This window comes from Bos mutus, chromosome 6, assembly GCF_027580195.1.
Source record: "Bos mutus isolate GX-2022 chromosome 6, NWIPB_WYAK_1.1, whole genome shotgun sequence".
In the NCBI taxonomy this organism is placed as follows: domain Eukaryota; kingdom Metazoa; phylum Chordata; class Mammalia; order Artiodactyla; family Bovidae; genus Bos; species Bos mutus.
Genome location: NC_091622.1, coordinates 45364404 through 45379534, shown reverse-complemented (window position 1 = coordinate 45379534; position 15131 = coordinate 45364404). Strand labels below are relative to the sequence as shown.

Below are 15131 nucleotides of genomic sequence, written 5' to 3'. Positions count from 1 at the left end.
GTCTGTCTTGGAAATTGTGAAATGAGAAGCAAATGAACTTAATGACTCTGCTTCCTAACTGTATGTGACTGTGACTAAGATCCCCTCTTTCTAGTGCTTTCCTTGTTACCCTGAAGGCACACCTGGGAGTGGCACGGGTGCACTACCAGGCCCCATTCAACCCGCATTAAGCAGCATCTCTAACAACCTGGGCTTCTGTCAAGTGTGGGCAGCACAGTCTGACACTACACCTCTGATAACATCAAGAGCGATCCTTTTATAAACATCAAGGCAGCTGAGCAGGACAGAAAGCCTCTTTATCTCTGCAAAGAGGTAGACCAAGGGCAGGGTCAAGGCCAGGACAAAGAGCCCATTCAGACTAAACCGAGTCTGTTGCAGCCAACCAACAGGCCATCGAGGCCCCTCTCATCTATGATGCTCAGACGAAGTCATTTCAGCTGGATGTCTTCCAAACCAGATGGTACAGGCACTGGCCTCGGTCACAGAGAAATCTCAATTAAGCACCCACAGGATGTGTGACTCTTAAGTCACACCTCCTGGTGCCCCCTCCAAGGAAAAGAGTGGTTAAATGTACCCCGAATGAGTCAACTTCTTTTACTGGGTTGTTAACTGTGAGTCAATTAAATGTTAAGGAATACTGACCAGAAACGATGACTTTGGAACTATCAACCTTATTTCTTTCTGACAGTAATTAACATAATTATGCTAGTTTTCTATTAGGCCTACTCCCAGTTCACAATAATAAAATTATGTCATCAGGCAGCTCATCTAAAAGAGAGCATACAGCAATGTGCAAGACACTCTGGGGAATCAAAAAATGAAAAAGATGTGTCTTTTTGAAAGCACACAATCTAGGTAACAGGTCAGACAGAGACCAGAGAAGGAAACAAGTATTCTCATGCTCATCTCTGCAGCACCTGGCGAAGTATCTGGTAGAGAATTGCATTCAATAAACATTTGTCTCAACATATTTGCTATTTACCTCTAAGATTTTTACTTGACAAATACCACACAGTCAAATGTCTGGTCAAATACAATTCAGTCAAACAGTACTTCTTGGTATAATTAATGAGCCTTAATAAAGGATTTACAAAAAAAACTTAAACCATTATAAAGTAAGAGAAATCATTTTAATATATATATTTTCATTTCAATCAATTCAACAATGATTTCTAATAGGCATGCAGACCCATTTAGTTTGCTTCAAATTTGTTTATATCCCAACATGCAGCAACCTTCCTAATGAGAGAGTTGAGTTGAACTATTTATTCTTAAAGAGTACAATGTACCTTGTCCTCAAAGAGTTTTATCAACTTTAACATTTTCAAAGATCCCTATGAGGCTGCTCAATATGGTAGTTTCCCCCTGAAATTTCCTATTTGGAGGATGGCAAAACAGTCTAGAATCTTCCCCAGGCTACTAGTTGTTTGTATTCATATCACAGCTTGGCTGGCTAAGAGGCAGAGACTGAATAATATGTAGATAGCCTTCAAGTCCAGCTGAGTGAGACAGCTTCATTTTTAGAAAGGAAACCAAATCATGAAAACCCTCCTACAGTATGATTTGTTCCAGGGTCCTTTTAAGGAGGGACGTACTCCTCATGCATAGGACTTTTTATGGCTTTCTAGAGTTTTCTGCTCTAGCCAGCGTTCTCTAGCCAGGTGACTTATTGAACTTGCTGCAGAACTGAAAGCATGAAGTCTCTTGTCTACTTTCATAATTAGAGGTGGTGTTAGTCTTCTCATTTCCGGCCAAATGGATCCGACCACACTTTCAACCCTATAGAAAGAAACATGAATTAAAAACAGGATTAATTTTTAAATTTCCTATCACTTCCCTCAACCCCAAACAAAGAAGATGACATCAGAATGGAGCTGTGCGATTTCCACAGAGTTTGAGGTAGTCCGGGCAAGCTGCCGGAACCCTGGTATGGAACGGCTGGGCAGCCGTGGCAGCCAAGAAAGATTTTTAAATGGCTCAGAAACTGCCCCACAGTAGGGAGATATGTATCTGGCCTAGTTAAAAAATAAATTAAAAAAAGACCACTGCCACAAGAGTTTTGGCTAATAAGCTAGAAACCTCTCATTCTCAGCCAACTTGGATTGTCTCAAAGTAACTAACCATTCAGCCATAAAGGGAACTTCTGAGCCTCTGTACAAAGCAGAATCCTGCATCAATTAAAATAGCTCACAAGTAAACAGTATTTTCCCATGAGGGTAGTGTTTAAATAGGTGCTTGGTAAATAAGTCTGCAAAACAGCTATTTATGCTTCATAGTTAATTGCACACTTGTTACATCTTTATGCCCACTTATCAAACTCAAGAGTAACATGCAAACTTGCAAAAACTATTCCGGAGTGAAATATTAAGAGGAAGTCTTAGGGTGGCAACCTCTAAAATGGCAACTGCTGAAAAATAATAACACAATCACAATCTAGCCTCAAAGTGGAAAAGATTTCTCTGCAAAGCACATACCTCCCCCCAACAATGAAGCATTTCACATGAGATTTTTGTCTTGATTTTTAAGTTTACCTGGTGGCTGCACGTCTTCTTGAACAATACCAGCTCGATTTATGGCTTGTTCCTTCTCTGAGAAACACAACAGAAAAATTACTCTTTAGAGAGGGGGTCGGGGGCAGAGTGGTGGAACTCTTTGTATCTACATGGGACAATAAGAGAACAATATATCTGAGTGCTATTAAATTCAGAGCTGCCACTGCCCAGAGCTTTTAGGTAATGAAGTTGGATCCTATCAAGCAAAAAGACTGGATATTTTCAGTGAAAGAAAGCAAGCCATACTTCAGAAGAAAAACTCCCAATGAACATCTTTTCTCGGTGATATCAGCAGTTTGGAAAGGCAACAAAAACAACAGAAAAAGAACAATTTTGAAAGAACTAGTGGGTGTGATGCGATGAGAGCAGGGCTGTTGAATTGATGGAACAAGTACAATTAACAAGAAAACGATGCAGTTTGTGCCTAAAATGTACTCCACTGAAGGCCTAGACCCAGAGCTAAATATGCTATGTTTTTGATAGGAAATAGAGCAGAAAATTAATCTTTGGGTGGGTGGCTTTGGTTTGGATAATTGAAGCTTCCCTAATTGACTGCAGGTGCTGCACCAATTAGTAAGCGCGTTCTAGTGACAGCAGCTTAGCTGATCTCTTCGGAGATGTCCAACAGGCGAGGGCCAAGAGAAATTGGGCATTTTATGTCTGTGGGCTTCAAGCACTCTGACACATCTTTCTAAGTGGTTTCAAATAAACCCAAGGGCTGTAAAAACAAAGACTTATTATTTTAAGTATCTTGACAAACAAATCGTGGCTTTTCAGCAGAAAGACTTGGAGCCAAAGGATGTTTACTAGTATATTATAGTAATTAAGTGCTGTAATCAAACTTTTGTTTTAATCAGGCTAAAAGTGTTTCTTTTAAATCCATATTTAACTCTTCTTTAATATTAGGCCATTTTCTTTATTCTGGCCTCTGGATTCTCATAAAGTTAAAAGAAACAGGGCTTTGCCAAATCGAATATTCATCGAACTTGCTTCTCTGGTGACACGACAGAAAGTCAATCCTGAGTGACCTATCTGAGGTTTTATCAATGCTAAGTTTTGCTTTGGCAACTAAAACACTGGGCAGTAGGGATCATCTGAATCTTGACATCCAATTCTAAGTGAGACAGAGAAGATACAGCCCTAAGAAGCCTCTTATAGATAATGGTGAGTTTCACTGGGCCTCTCTGAAATAGCAGGTAAATGACAACCAAGTCCCTACGGACCAAGAGATGCCAAAGGATGTCTTCCATCTAGAGCAGGTGATAATGGAGCCTCTAAGGTGTCAGACTTTCTAAAATAACTCAACGCAAAAGACGATCTTATTTCCTAAGAAGTTGAATTCCTATAGGATTGAGCCCCACCATGCTGTCACCATGTAAGTCTCCAAGTATAGATGTGTCTCAAACATGCTCTTAGAAACTGCCAACTAGTAGAAGACTACACTGTCATCAGTAGTGCCAGGAACAAAAATAGGTATCATTTTTCATACCTAAAAGGTCCATTCTCCAGTATTATGGAAGAAGGAAGAGATGAGTTTTTTAAAAAACACTTGATTGCCTGAAAGCGTTCTAGATGTCCAGATTTAAGAGAATCAGATAGCCCGGTGTACCAGAACGCGTTCTACAAGAGGCAGGTTGTACAAAGCCAAAGAAACTGGCAGTCTGCCAAGCATCAAAGGAAGTTGACTTCCTGTGACAACAGACTACCTAATTGTGTTCTCACCTCTTAAAATGCAATAGAGAACCAAGAGAAGAGAAAGGAATCCCTGTCTTTACACTTCCTTGCTAATTGCTAATGAGGTTGGAGAGAGGCTGAGGATTTATTTTAAATAGACCATAATCTCTTTATAATCCTTGTCCTTATGCAACCACCTCTTTTTTTGGCTTGGATGGGCAATTTAAACTGATTTGCAGAACTAGTTCTTACTGAGTGATAACTGGTATTAGCATCCTATCTACATCCCCTGGTTCTTTTATCCATTAATGTTCCATAGTGCTTGAAGACCAAAACAGTCTTATAAATTCACAGTGTGACACAAAGACACTTTATTTGTGAATGTGGAATATGCTTAAAGGCAAACAAACTGGCCCCTCGGGACTCAGCAAATACGTCTTGATGAAGCTGACAGTAGGTGTCTATTTCGCTGTCATGAGAGAAATAGCAGATGTCTCTGGGCCTCAGGAAAAGGGCAACACGGAAGTCAGGGGTTTAACTATGTGGGCAAATCAGGATAAGCTAATTACTGACTTTTCGGTAGTGAGCATATTTCAATCAGGAGTGAAATGATTAAAATGCAAATACGCAACACTGGGCTGGGAGCTCTGCAATGTCAGTTAGACAAGTCCCCTCTCCAGTGTCTCAGCAAGCCCAACTCTGCCCCCTGGTGCTAAGGCAGCGAGCTGATTTGCAGTTTTAATCGAGGATCCTTAGGTATATTATTCAAAACTTAGTAATACATGCAGATGGGCTCATTTTTGTACGGTAGCAAAAGAGTCTTAAACCCATTTTTTAAGACTTTTTTAAGTTTTAAAGTTTAAGACTTTTAAAGTCTTAAACCCATCCTTATATTAAATGCCCATACTGTGAAATCTGTGTGACTTATTACTTTATTCAACGTTCACAGCAAACAGAGGCAGCACACCCACGCACCCGCCCCTCAGCGGTCTCGTTAGGGACGGTGTTCTTGGGGAGCACTAGCAGACAAAAACCTAAAAGCAGGTGCAGCATCTCACCTCGGGACCCTCTGCAGTGAGACCACCACCTCAAGAATACCCCCTCCATCTCCTCCTGCCAATGAACCAGTTAAAATACAAGCAACTCACCACCTGAGGTAATTGGCCAGATGTCAGCATCTGAATATGGACTGTATATTACATAATAGCATTGTGTCAATATTAAATTTCCTGGATTGGATAACTGTGATTATGTAAGAGAATGTCCCTGTGCTCAGGAAATACATGCTGATGTTTTAGGTATCAAAGCTCACAAGGCCTGCTACCTAACTCTCAAATGGTTCAGCAAAATAATAGTAACAGTAATATGTGTATAATCTGTGAACATACACATATCTCTATGTATGTATGTGTGTATAGACATGTCACATACATATCGGGAGAGAAAGCAAATGTGGCAAAATGTTAACAACTGGTAAATCTAGGTGAAGGACATAAAGGGATTCATTCTACTATTCTCAGATTTTCTCTGTCAGTTGCATTTTTTTAACAACAAAAAAACACAACTGCGAAACAAGTATAAGGAAGTCCAACAACACTATTTCATGATGATTAATTCAAAGTCTCTTTTAAAAATAGCAAATATAAAATGAAAAAGTACTTTTCTAGTGCTCCCAGTTTGCTGCAGTCTGCGGAGTTACCCAGGATGGATGTGTGCCATGGGAGGGAGTGTGAGCCAGTGGCTGAGGGCACCAAGGGGCCACCAGAAGTACGGGCTCCTCCCAACGCTGGGAACACCTCTGTTTCTCACCAAGGTGTGTGATGAAACCCATGCAGCTTTGTAAGGCCTGTTAGAAAAAAAGACTTTAGTCTGTGCAATTCATTTTACTCAAGGTGAAAGGAATAAAAAGCATATTCTGAGCACTTGCCACGAAATAGGGAAAACGCCCTTTTAAGGTGAGAGGTATTCCTCATCAAGTGACTTCTCACAGGCCTGCTCCAACTATCACACACTGTGGATGGGGGCACAAGGAAAGAGGAAAAATTGAGGGGTCATGGTTCTTCCACCTTGGCTTTGCTGGCAGGTGAAATGCAGCAAATGCAGGTGAAACTGGGCTTCATTAAGCAGCAGACAAGGCTGAGGAGTTCGGGTCTAGTATTTACCCAGCAATAAATGTGCTGCTGCTACTGCTGCTGCTGCTAAGTCACTTCAGTCGTGTCCGACTCTGTGAGACCCCATAGATGGCAGCCCACCAGGCTCCCCCGTCCCTGGGATTCTCCAGGCAAGAACACTGGAGTGGGTTGCCATTTCCTTCTCCAATGCATGAAAGTGAAAAGTGAAAGTGAAGTTGCTCAGTTGTGTCCAACTCTTAGCGACCTCATGGACTGCAGACTACGAGGCTCCTCCATCCATGGGATTTTCCGGGCAAGAGTACCGGAGTGGGTTGCATTGCCTTCTCTGAATGAATGTGCTAAGTGACCCTGAACGAGTCACCTAAATGTGGGGGCTGAATGAGCACAAGTTTCCTGGCAAAACCCTATGGTTTTATGCTTCTCCACATCTAACTAAAGTTAGTTAAAAATGTACAGGATCACAGGAAATGATCTTATTTTGTCTCATTTCATAGGTTGCCTTGAAATGCTGGTATTTTTAAAAGGCTACATTCAGGATCCCTGACTGGTTCTAAGACAAAAGGCAATCAGGCTTTAAGCTGTATCCCTTGCGCGCTTCCCTAAACATGGGCTCTTCCCACAAACCAGGTTGGGCCGACAGGCTGAAAGCTAGAAAGTAACATCCGGACTCCCCTGCAGAAGGACTGCAGAACTAACTGAATACTCTGGTTTTGGACTGACAATTGCCATCTCCCCGGGGCTCATTTCAGTATCAGGTATCACGAGTCGAACTGACCTTGTATGCTACCTAACACTTGGTAAAGTCTGGCTGAGTTAGTGAAAGAGCTGAAGATCACACTGAATGTCAAGATGAAATTCAAGATGGCAGTCTTGCAATAGTGGTCTGTCTGCTTTTAAAACACAGATCTTGGATTTATTTTACATAAGGGGCCTTCTGCCTCTTTTCTACTGCCTTGAGGCTTATTTCACCAGGGGCTCGGGAACCTACCTACCCCTATCCAGGCCAGCCAGCATCAGTCAAGCTGGCCCAGCTGAAAGGTCCCGCAGTGACTCGGCTCTTGGGCCCTACATGGCCTGGATTCCTTGCCAGCCTCTGGCTCCCCTTGTCAAGGACTGGGTGTCTGCCCAGGCCTTCCAAGGACCGTGGGCTTCCCCTTGGTCTGCCCAGAATTCTGGGGACCACAGAGGTATGAAGGAAGCTCAGAAGAAAAACAGCCAACAAGAGAGGCTAAGAAGGAGTGGATGAAAGGCAGGAACAAAAGAGCAAAGCCAGGAGTGCTGGTGGAGGCAGACCACCAAGCCCGAGGAAGAATGCGTCCCGAGGAGGGACAGTCTGCCTGGGGGTCATGCCTCTCACGTGTAGTCACCCGACCTCCTGAGTCACAAAGAGAGCAGAAGCCAAGGTGACCAAGTCACACCGCTGTCTAGCTGTATCCATGCCCACCCTTCCTCCTCAGCTGGTGGAAGAAGTGTCCCACCTTGGGTCCAAGGCTCCTCCTCCATCTGATGTCGAGATTCCCCCACCTCCTCCAGCAGCCTTCTTTATCCAGAGATCCTCTTGGCTCCCTAATGCTCCCAGACGAAACAGAACCACCACTCCCCTAGCCTCCTTGACCAGCTGCAAATACAATTCCTCATTCTCTTCTTCAGACAGCCCAACATCTTTATACAGTCAACCTAATATCCCATTTACTCTTCATCCGCTGCAATCTGCCTTCTGCCCACTGTCAAACCACTGAAAGCACTCTTAACAAAACAGCCACTGAGCTTCACCTTCTTTTTGCTAAATCCAATGGATATTTTCAGTTTTTATCTTCCTTACTGTCTCTAAGCAGCCGAGCCCTGCTGATCACACCCTTTGCCATGAAGAGCTATCTTCCTGGGGCTTATGACTGCAGCCTCTTCCGGTTTTAATGCCCTCACTCTGGCCATCCTTGTCAGTCTCCTTAGAAGGTCCCTCCTCCTCTGACCGCTTGCTCTTCAGACCTTCAAGTGCCAGTGTTCACCTGCATTCTGTCCTGGACCAGCGTGTCGCTTTCAACCTCGGAATGCTGCCTGGAGCCCCACCTGCTGCAGTGACTCCGCTTCCCATCTGATGCTGAAGGTGGGCCATCTCTAGCTCCAGCTCAGATCCTGTGGCTTGGCTCCAGATTGGCACGTCCCACCACCTAGGGGAAATCTCCAGGAGCACATCCAGGTACCTAACACTCAATACATCCCAAACTGAACCAGCCTGTCCCCTCATCCCCCAAACAGACTCCATGTATTCCTTAAAGCCTAGTACCACATCTCTTCAACTGCTGGAGCCAAAAAGCTGGGGGCCAGTCTCCTTCCTCTCCCTTGCTTGCCCTTGAGCTAATCAGTCACAAATCCCTGTAGAGGATTTATTTCTTAAACCTGGCTCCTGAATTCAGTCCTTCTGCCTTGTCCCATAACCACCGGCACTCTGGTGCAGGCTACTGTCATCTCTCCTGGAAGCACAGCCTGCCTGGGTCTTGGCCTTCTTACCTTCAACCGTGGCCCTTCCGGCCCCTCCGTCAGATACAGTCAGAGATGCCTGGAAAGGCTGAATCTGATCACCTTGCTCTCCTGATTAAAACATTTCAATGATTCTCCACCCTCTGAGGACAGCAGAGAGTTATTCAAGTGTTTTAAAATAAGCAAGTGAGATGATCAAATTCCAAGTGCAAACGGCACAACGATAGGCTTTTCAACAGGCACAGTGGAAAACCTGGAGTTCTATACATTTTCTGACACACACACATGTATTTTCCCAGTTACAAATTCTCACCAAAGAAACACAAAGATGTATTTCAGAATGAAGACAACTGAAAACTAGAAAGGTGTGAGACAGACGGATCAGTGAATAAAGAACCTGAGTCAAGAGAGACAATCAGTGACTGTAAAACGTTGATGGTCCTAACCATCAACCTAACCTAACTGGTTAGGTTGGTCCAACCTAACCAACGTTAGGTCCCAACCTAACGTTGATGGTTCTTGCTCCTGGGGAGCAAGAAACACAAGGCAGGAGGGGTGGGGAGTGTGGGACAAGAGCTAAGGCCTTCTAAGGTCTTTGTTTATTTCACAGGAGGTAAAGATATTGACTAGCTCTCAGTTGTCAAAACAAAAGAAGAAAAACAGAATGTAAAACTTTCAAACTAGTAGAGGGCAAGAAAATTAAATAAAGAAGCCTTGAAGCAGAAAAGGAGAGAAAAAAAAAAAGAGACAGGATTAAATAGAAAACATAAGATAGGGAAAATAATTCAACATTTTAAAGATTATCAGACTGGACTTTAAAAAAAAAAATCCCAGTTTGGGTTGCTTATAAGACTTAAGGACAAATAAAGGCTAAATATAAGAGAATATATATACCAGGAGAACACTAACCCAAAGAAAGCTGGTAACTATGATGATATTAGACAAAACAGAATTGGGGAGGAATGTTAGGGGGTAAAGAGGACTCTTACATGATGATAATTGAAAAAAAAAATTCTTCAGAACATTCTAGATTGGGAGCAACAACTAATATGGCCTCAAGATATATAAGTAATAGAATTAAGAATGATTTGGAACCATCATAACACAGAACTCTGTACCCCCAAAGAAGAGAACATACCTCATTCCAAGCATGCAGGGAACATTCACAAAAACTGACCTGTATCAAGTCACAAAGCAAATCCTGACCAGCATCAGAGAATCAAAATCACATGGTCTGAATTCTTTGACCACAAATGCAAAGAAGGTAGATAAGCAACAATAACTAACCAGAAAGACCAGGGTGGCTGCAGGGTAGAGAACAGTTGTGGTGCTGGTGGAGCAGGGAGACCAACTCAGAGCACAAGGAGTGGGTGGCGGGAGAGGGGCTGGACATGCGTGGGGCAGTGACATGAGAGAAGAGCTCTGACTTGTCCAGCCACATATATCCAGCACCTAATACAGTGCCAGGCACACTGCTGTTAGAACAGCAGGTTTTTAAAAAATAAAAAGGCTAAATAAATGTTAACTGAATGTGCTGAAATGAATCGAAGCTCCGTCCTCACAGTGCATCTCCATGACCTGGTCACGAACGCCTCACCTGGGTCTGAGCATCTGCTTAAATCTCCTTGTTTCACTTCCCTGCCTCTGTAGCTCCTTATTTTTGAAATGTTTTTATGGGATTCCTAATGTAAAAATATGAGCTTCCCTGGTGGCTCAGCGGCAAAGAATCCATCTGTGAATGCAGGAGACACAGTTTTGATCCCTGGGTCAGGAAGATCCCCTGGAGAAGGAAACGGAAACCCACTCCAGTATTCTTGCCTGGCAAATTGCATGGACAGAGGAGCCTGGAGGGCTACAGTCCATGGGTTGCAAAGAGTTGGACACAACTGAGCAACCAAACGGAGAAGGCCCTGGCACCCTACTCCAATACTCTTGCTTGGAAACTCCCATGGACGGAGGAGCCTGGTGGGCTACAGTCCATGGGGTCGCTGGGAGTCGGACACAACTGAGCGACTTCACTTTCACTTTTCACTTTCATGCATTGGAGAAGGAAATGGCAACCCACTCCAGTGTTCTTGCCTGGAGAATCCCAGGGATGGCGGAGCCTAGTGGGCTGCTGTCTATGGGGTCGCAGAGTCGGACATGACTAAAGTGACTTAGCAGCAGCAGAGCAACCAAAACAAAAACAAAAAATCAGTATTTCTATACCTTTTATCTCATTTAATTCACTCCAAAACATGTAAATTCAGTCCTACAAACTTCACTGTTTACAGATGAGGAAACAGGCCAGGCTCAGAGAGGTTAAGTAGCTCATCTTAAAATCCTCTTCTAGGAAGGGACTTAGACCCTCATCTGACTGACTCCCTCTATCCTCTTAGGCAGTATGGTGCCCTGGTGTAATAGTGAACGGCACTGGTTCAAATCTGGGACTCACTGGTTGTGGGTTCTCGAACAAGTTAACTGTTTTACACCCCAGTCTGTCCATGTATAAAATGGGGATGATGATCACATAGCAACTACCATAAAAGGTTACTTTTGCACCAAATGGGTTAATATAGTAAAAGTGCTTGGAAGAGTGTCAGACATATAAACTGTTTTCAATACATATTACCTATACAGTATCATTTACCTGTTTAAGGACTCAGTTATAACTCAGATAACAGTGTCCGAATTAATTAAAATTGAACCAGAAACGTGGGCAGGTGTTGACTGCCTTACATTTAAAAATGCTGATATTGTAGCCACACACTCAGTGTTCACATAAAAGGCCTAATTTGTCTGTCTTAAAGTGACTCAGATAACCATAGACTATGGACCTGTAAGATTGTTGTTGGGAGACACAGCACAAACCCACACCCTGAACCAGAGGCCGGTTTCTCAATCTCGGCACCATTGGCATGTTGGGCTGGGTATTTCTTTGTTATGGGTGGCTGTCCTACGTGTTGCACAAACTTTAGGAGCCTGGCCTCTATGCGCTAAATGCGAGTGGCACACTCACCCACCCCACCCTACCCCATGGCACCCATTTTGTGACAAGCAAAAATGTCTCCATAGAGAACCCCAGGGAGACAAAAATCACCCCTAGTTGAAAAACCACTGCTAGTCTTCCTAGACTGAAACTTTGCTAGGGGGATCCAAAGCAGACCCTCTTGACCCAAGTTCAACTCTAGAGGCTATCATAAAACAGAGTGAAGCAAGGATTCTGTAAGGAGGGATGACACAGATTATGCAAGGCCTCACTCAACCCCATTTTTATTTACCCCACACATGGGCGCACAGAGACAGGCTGGAAGGCAGAATGCAGAGACCATTTCAATCCCAGGTGATAAAAAAGAAGCTGCAAGGAAATCTGAGTGTGTGCTTAAAACGCTCTGTCTCAGAAACCAAATGTTGTAGCATTTGTAACGGGCAGAGCATTTACACGGAGCTTTCGGCTTTAGATCGCCAAGCTTTCAGCCTCCGCTAATATTCTCAAGGGGCAGGGCTGGCCCTCTTCCATCTTCAACATGATTCAGGTTTCCTGGAGAACAAAATGAGCCTCTAATGCCTGATATTTTCTCTCTGACAGATGGTTTCAGATGTATCAAAGTGCTAATCCTTGCTGAGGTATAGGTCTCAAGGAAGGAGAGTTTGGCTTTTAGAATGATAGGACTTGAACGATTAAGGAAGAAAATTACTCCCAGGATATTCGCCATTGTCATGTGAGCAGCCGGCTTAAAACGAAGGAAGACAGCAGAATGTGAAAAAAAAGATTTGAGAAAGGAGAGGAAAAACTCAAAAATCCAGGTTAACTGTTCAGGTTCAAAACATGTCCGCTCAATGACATCTTTGGGAGTGGAAATGAAGTGCCATAAAAACACCTTCAAGCTCAGGATAATGAGGGGCCATCCCTCCCCACAACATCACCATTCCCAGCTTCAGGGTGTGGAAGAAGGCCCGGAAAGGAAGGCGGAAGTTGGAATATTAGTCTTGCCACTTACTAGCTGTGTGTCCTTGGGTGTGTAATACAACCTCTCTGAGACTTCCCATCCATAAAACACTTAATAATAACCTGCCTCAAAATGAGGTTAAATAAATTAAGTGATCCAGTATTAGTCGCTCAGTCGTGTCCGACTCTTTGTGACCCCATGGACTGGGGCTCCCCAGACCCTTCTGTACCTGGGATTCTCAAGACAAATACTGAAGCGGGTTGCCATTTCCTTCTCCAGGAGATCTTGGCAACGGGCTTAATGAAGACACATCAAAAAGCCTCCAGTGAATACCAGTATGAACTAGGATTTAGTGTTGACCTACTATGTCAATTGCTTTTATTACCACCTCTAAGTCTCACCAGACGCCAGGCAGTTTTAAAGATATACAGACACAAGAGACGCAGGTTCGATGCCTGGATTGGGAAGACCCCAGTAGGAAATGGCAACCCACTCCAATATTCTTGCTTGGAAAATTCCAAGGTCAGGGTGGCCTGACGAGCTAAAGTCCATGGGATCGCAAAGATTTGGACACGACTGAGCGACCCAGCACACACGCACGCACGCGCGCGCGCACACACACACACACAGATAACTACTGCTGAGGATGGTGAAGGTCTCAGAGGTTGAGTCACTTGACCTCGGTCACCAAAGTGCACACAGCCAGAGTCGAACCTGGATCTCGCTGACTCGTGAACCAACCTCTGTCCATGGCCCCACGTGGGGATGATGAGGGAAAGCTGGGGAGTTACTAGGGCCAGGCGGCCGCGTGGGGTCAGAGATCACTGTCACCGGGGCCGGGACGCCGCGTGGGGTCAGAGGTCACTCACTGTACTCCTCCAGCCGCATTAAGGGCCGGAAGTAGATGGGGTAGAAGGCGGCGCCGATCAGGGAGATGAAGCCGCCGAAAATGAGAGCAGTGCGCAGGTTCCGGGACATGGCTCCAGCCGGGGCTACCCGGATTCTCCGAGTGCCCGGGACTCTCCAAACCCGGCTCCCGCCGGCTGGGCCTTGACCCCGCTCGGAAGAGGAGGAACAGCTTTCGCTTCCGGGCCTTGGGGGCGGGGCTAGAAGTTGGGGCTGGGCCGAGGCAGAGCGAGGTGGGAGCAGGGGTGGAATCAGAGGCGGGGCCTAGGAGTGGGTGGGGCTAGGGCGAGGTGGGGCGGGGCCTCAGGCACGGCGCACCGCCTTCCCGGTTGTCCCGGAATCGCTTAGCGCCCAGCAGGAGCCAGCCGCCGTTAAGAGTGGAGGTTTAATTGCTCGTTGCTCTCGGTTCCCAGTCCCTCCCCCAGCTGCTACCCGCCCAGCCTAGTTTTTCTCTCAGCTGCCCCACCCACCACTCTTCTGACCTCGTCTACCACTCCCTCCTTTACTAACCACGTTTCTTGGTTCTTTCCCCGCAACTGATTTGTTTTTCCTGACTACACTAGGAGGTGGAGGATCTCTATACCTCGTTGATTTAATCCTCATGTCTTTTACTAAGTCACTTAAGTCGTGTCTGACTCCGTGCGACCCTATGGACTGTAACCTGCCAGGTTCCTCTGTCCATGGGATTCTCCAGATAAGAATACTGGAGTGGATTGCCGTTTCCTTCTCCATATCTTTTACAGGTGAGGGAATCTTGGCTTGGTTGAGCGGATTTGGACAAGTCACTTGGCCTAAAGGGCGATTTGAGGGGATTAGAGACAAAAGTGCAAAATGCCTGGCCAAGAAGGCCTGCAAGGGATTCTGAAATCAGAGCCACAGGAGCTTCAGAACCAAGATTAACCCGGGAGGAATGTTATTTCAACATCCAAGCTACAAGCAAATCTTTTCCGACTGATTTTCCATGTCCTCCTCTCTCCTTCCCCTTGCTGGATGTCAGGGTTATGGATGAGGATAGAAATTGAATAGAGATCAGCACAGGGCAGGGAGCCAGCAGCCAGTCCCACTGAAGGGACCTTGGGGCTCTGCCTTGTTGCCTGAGGTGGGAGCCACTGAGGACAGACATCTGCTTCCTCTTCCTATGATTGCCATCCTCCAGGCTTCTATGTCTGCTCTGCTGGCACAGGACCCACCCAGGGGTACTGGCAGCTGAGACTAAGATTCCTTGGGCCTTCACTCAATCCTTTATTTGAAAAAAGAAAGATACCAGCTATTGGGGGCTGCGGAGCAAAGAAGATCCCAGCAAATATTGACCCCAGCATCATTATTAGTTCAGGAAATAATTTACGATCCTTCAGAAATGGTGTAGAGGGCACAGGTTTCCTCTGTTTTGGTACTTTTGCAGTTGAATCAAGCTACTATTTATTTCCATACTTCCAGAAGCATGTAAATCAGGTGTTTGA

At 45.0% G+C, this 15131-nt stretch overlaps 1 protein-coding gene across 2 annotated transcripts; it reads right to left on the bottom strand.

The window, feature by feature from the left end:
- Window positions 1-1108: 1108 nt before the first annotated feature.
- On the bottom strand, window positions 1109-13885 carry SMIM20 (small integral membrane protein 20). Of its 2 annotated transcripts, XM_005897091.2 has the most exons (3): window positions 13635-13871; window positions 2532-2588; window positions 1109-1779 (listed from the first exon to the last, which is right to left on the bottom strand). In XM_005897091.2, exons 1-3 carry the CDS (start codon window positions 13741-13743, stop codon window positions 1742-1744), a joined length of 204 nt encoding a protein of 67 aa, XP_005897153.1. In that variant the 5' UTR covers window positions 13744-13871; the 3' UTR covers window positions 1109-1741. The 2 variants fall into 2 exon arrangements, with proteins under 2 accessions (XP_005897153.1, XP_070228335.1); XM_070372234.1 differs by lacking the exons at window positions 1109-1779; window positions 2532-2588 and adding an exon at window positions 6081-6237 and having other exon boundaries at window positions 13635-13885.
- Between the last annotated feature and the right edge of the window lie 1246 nt (window positions 13886-15131).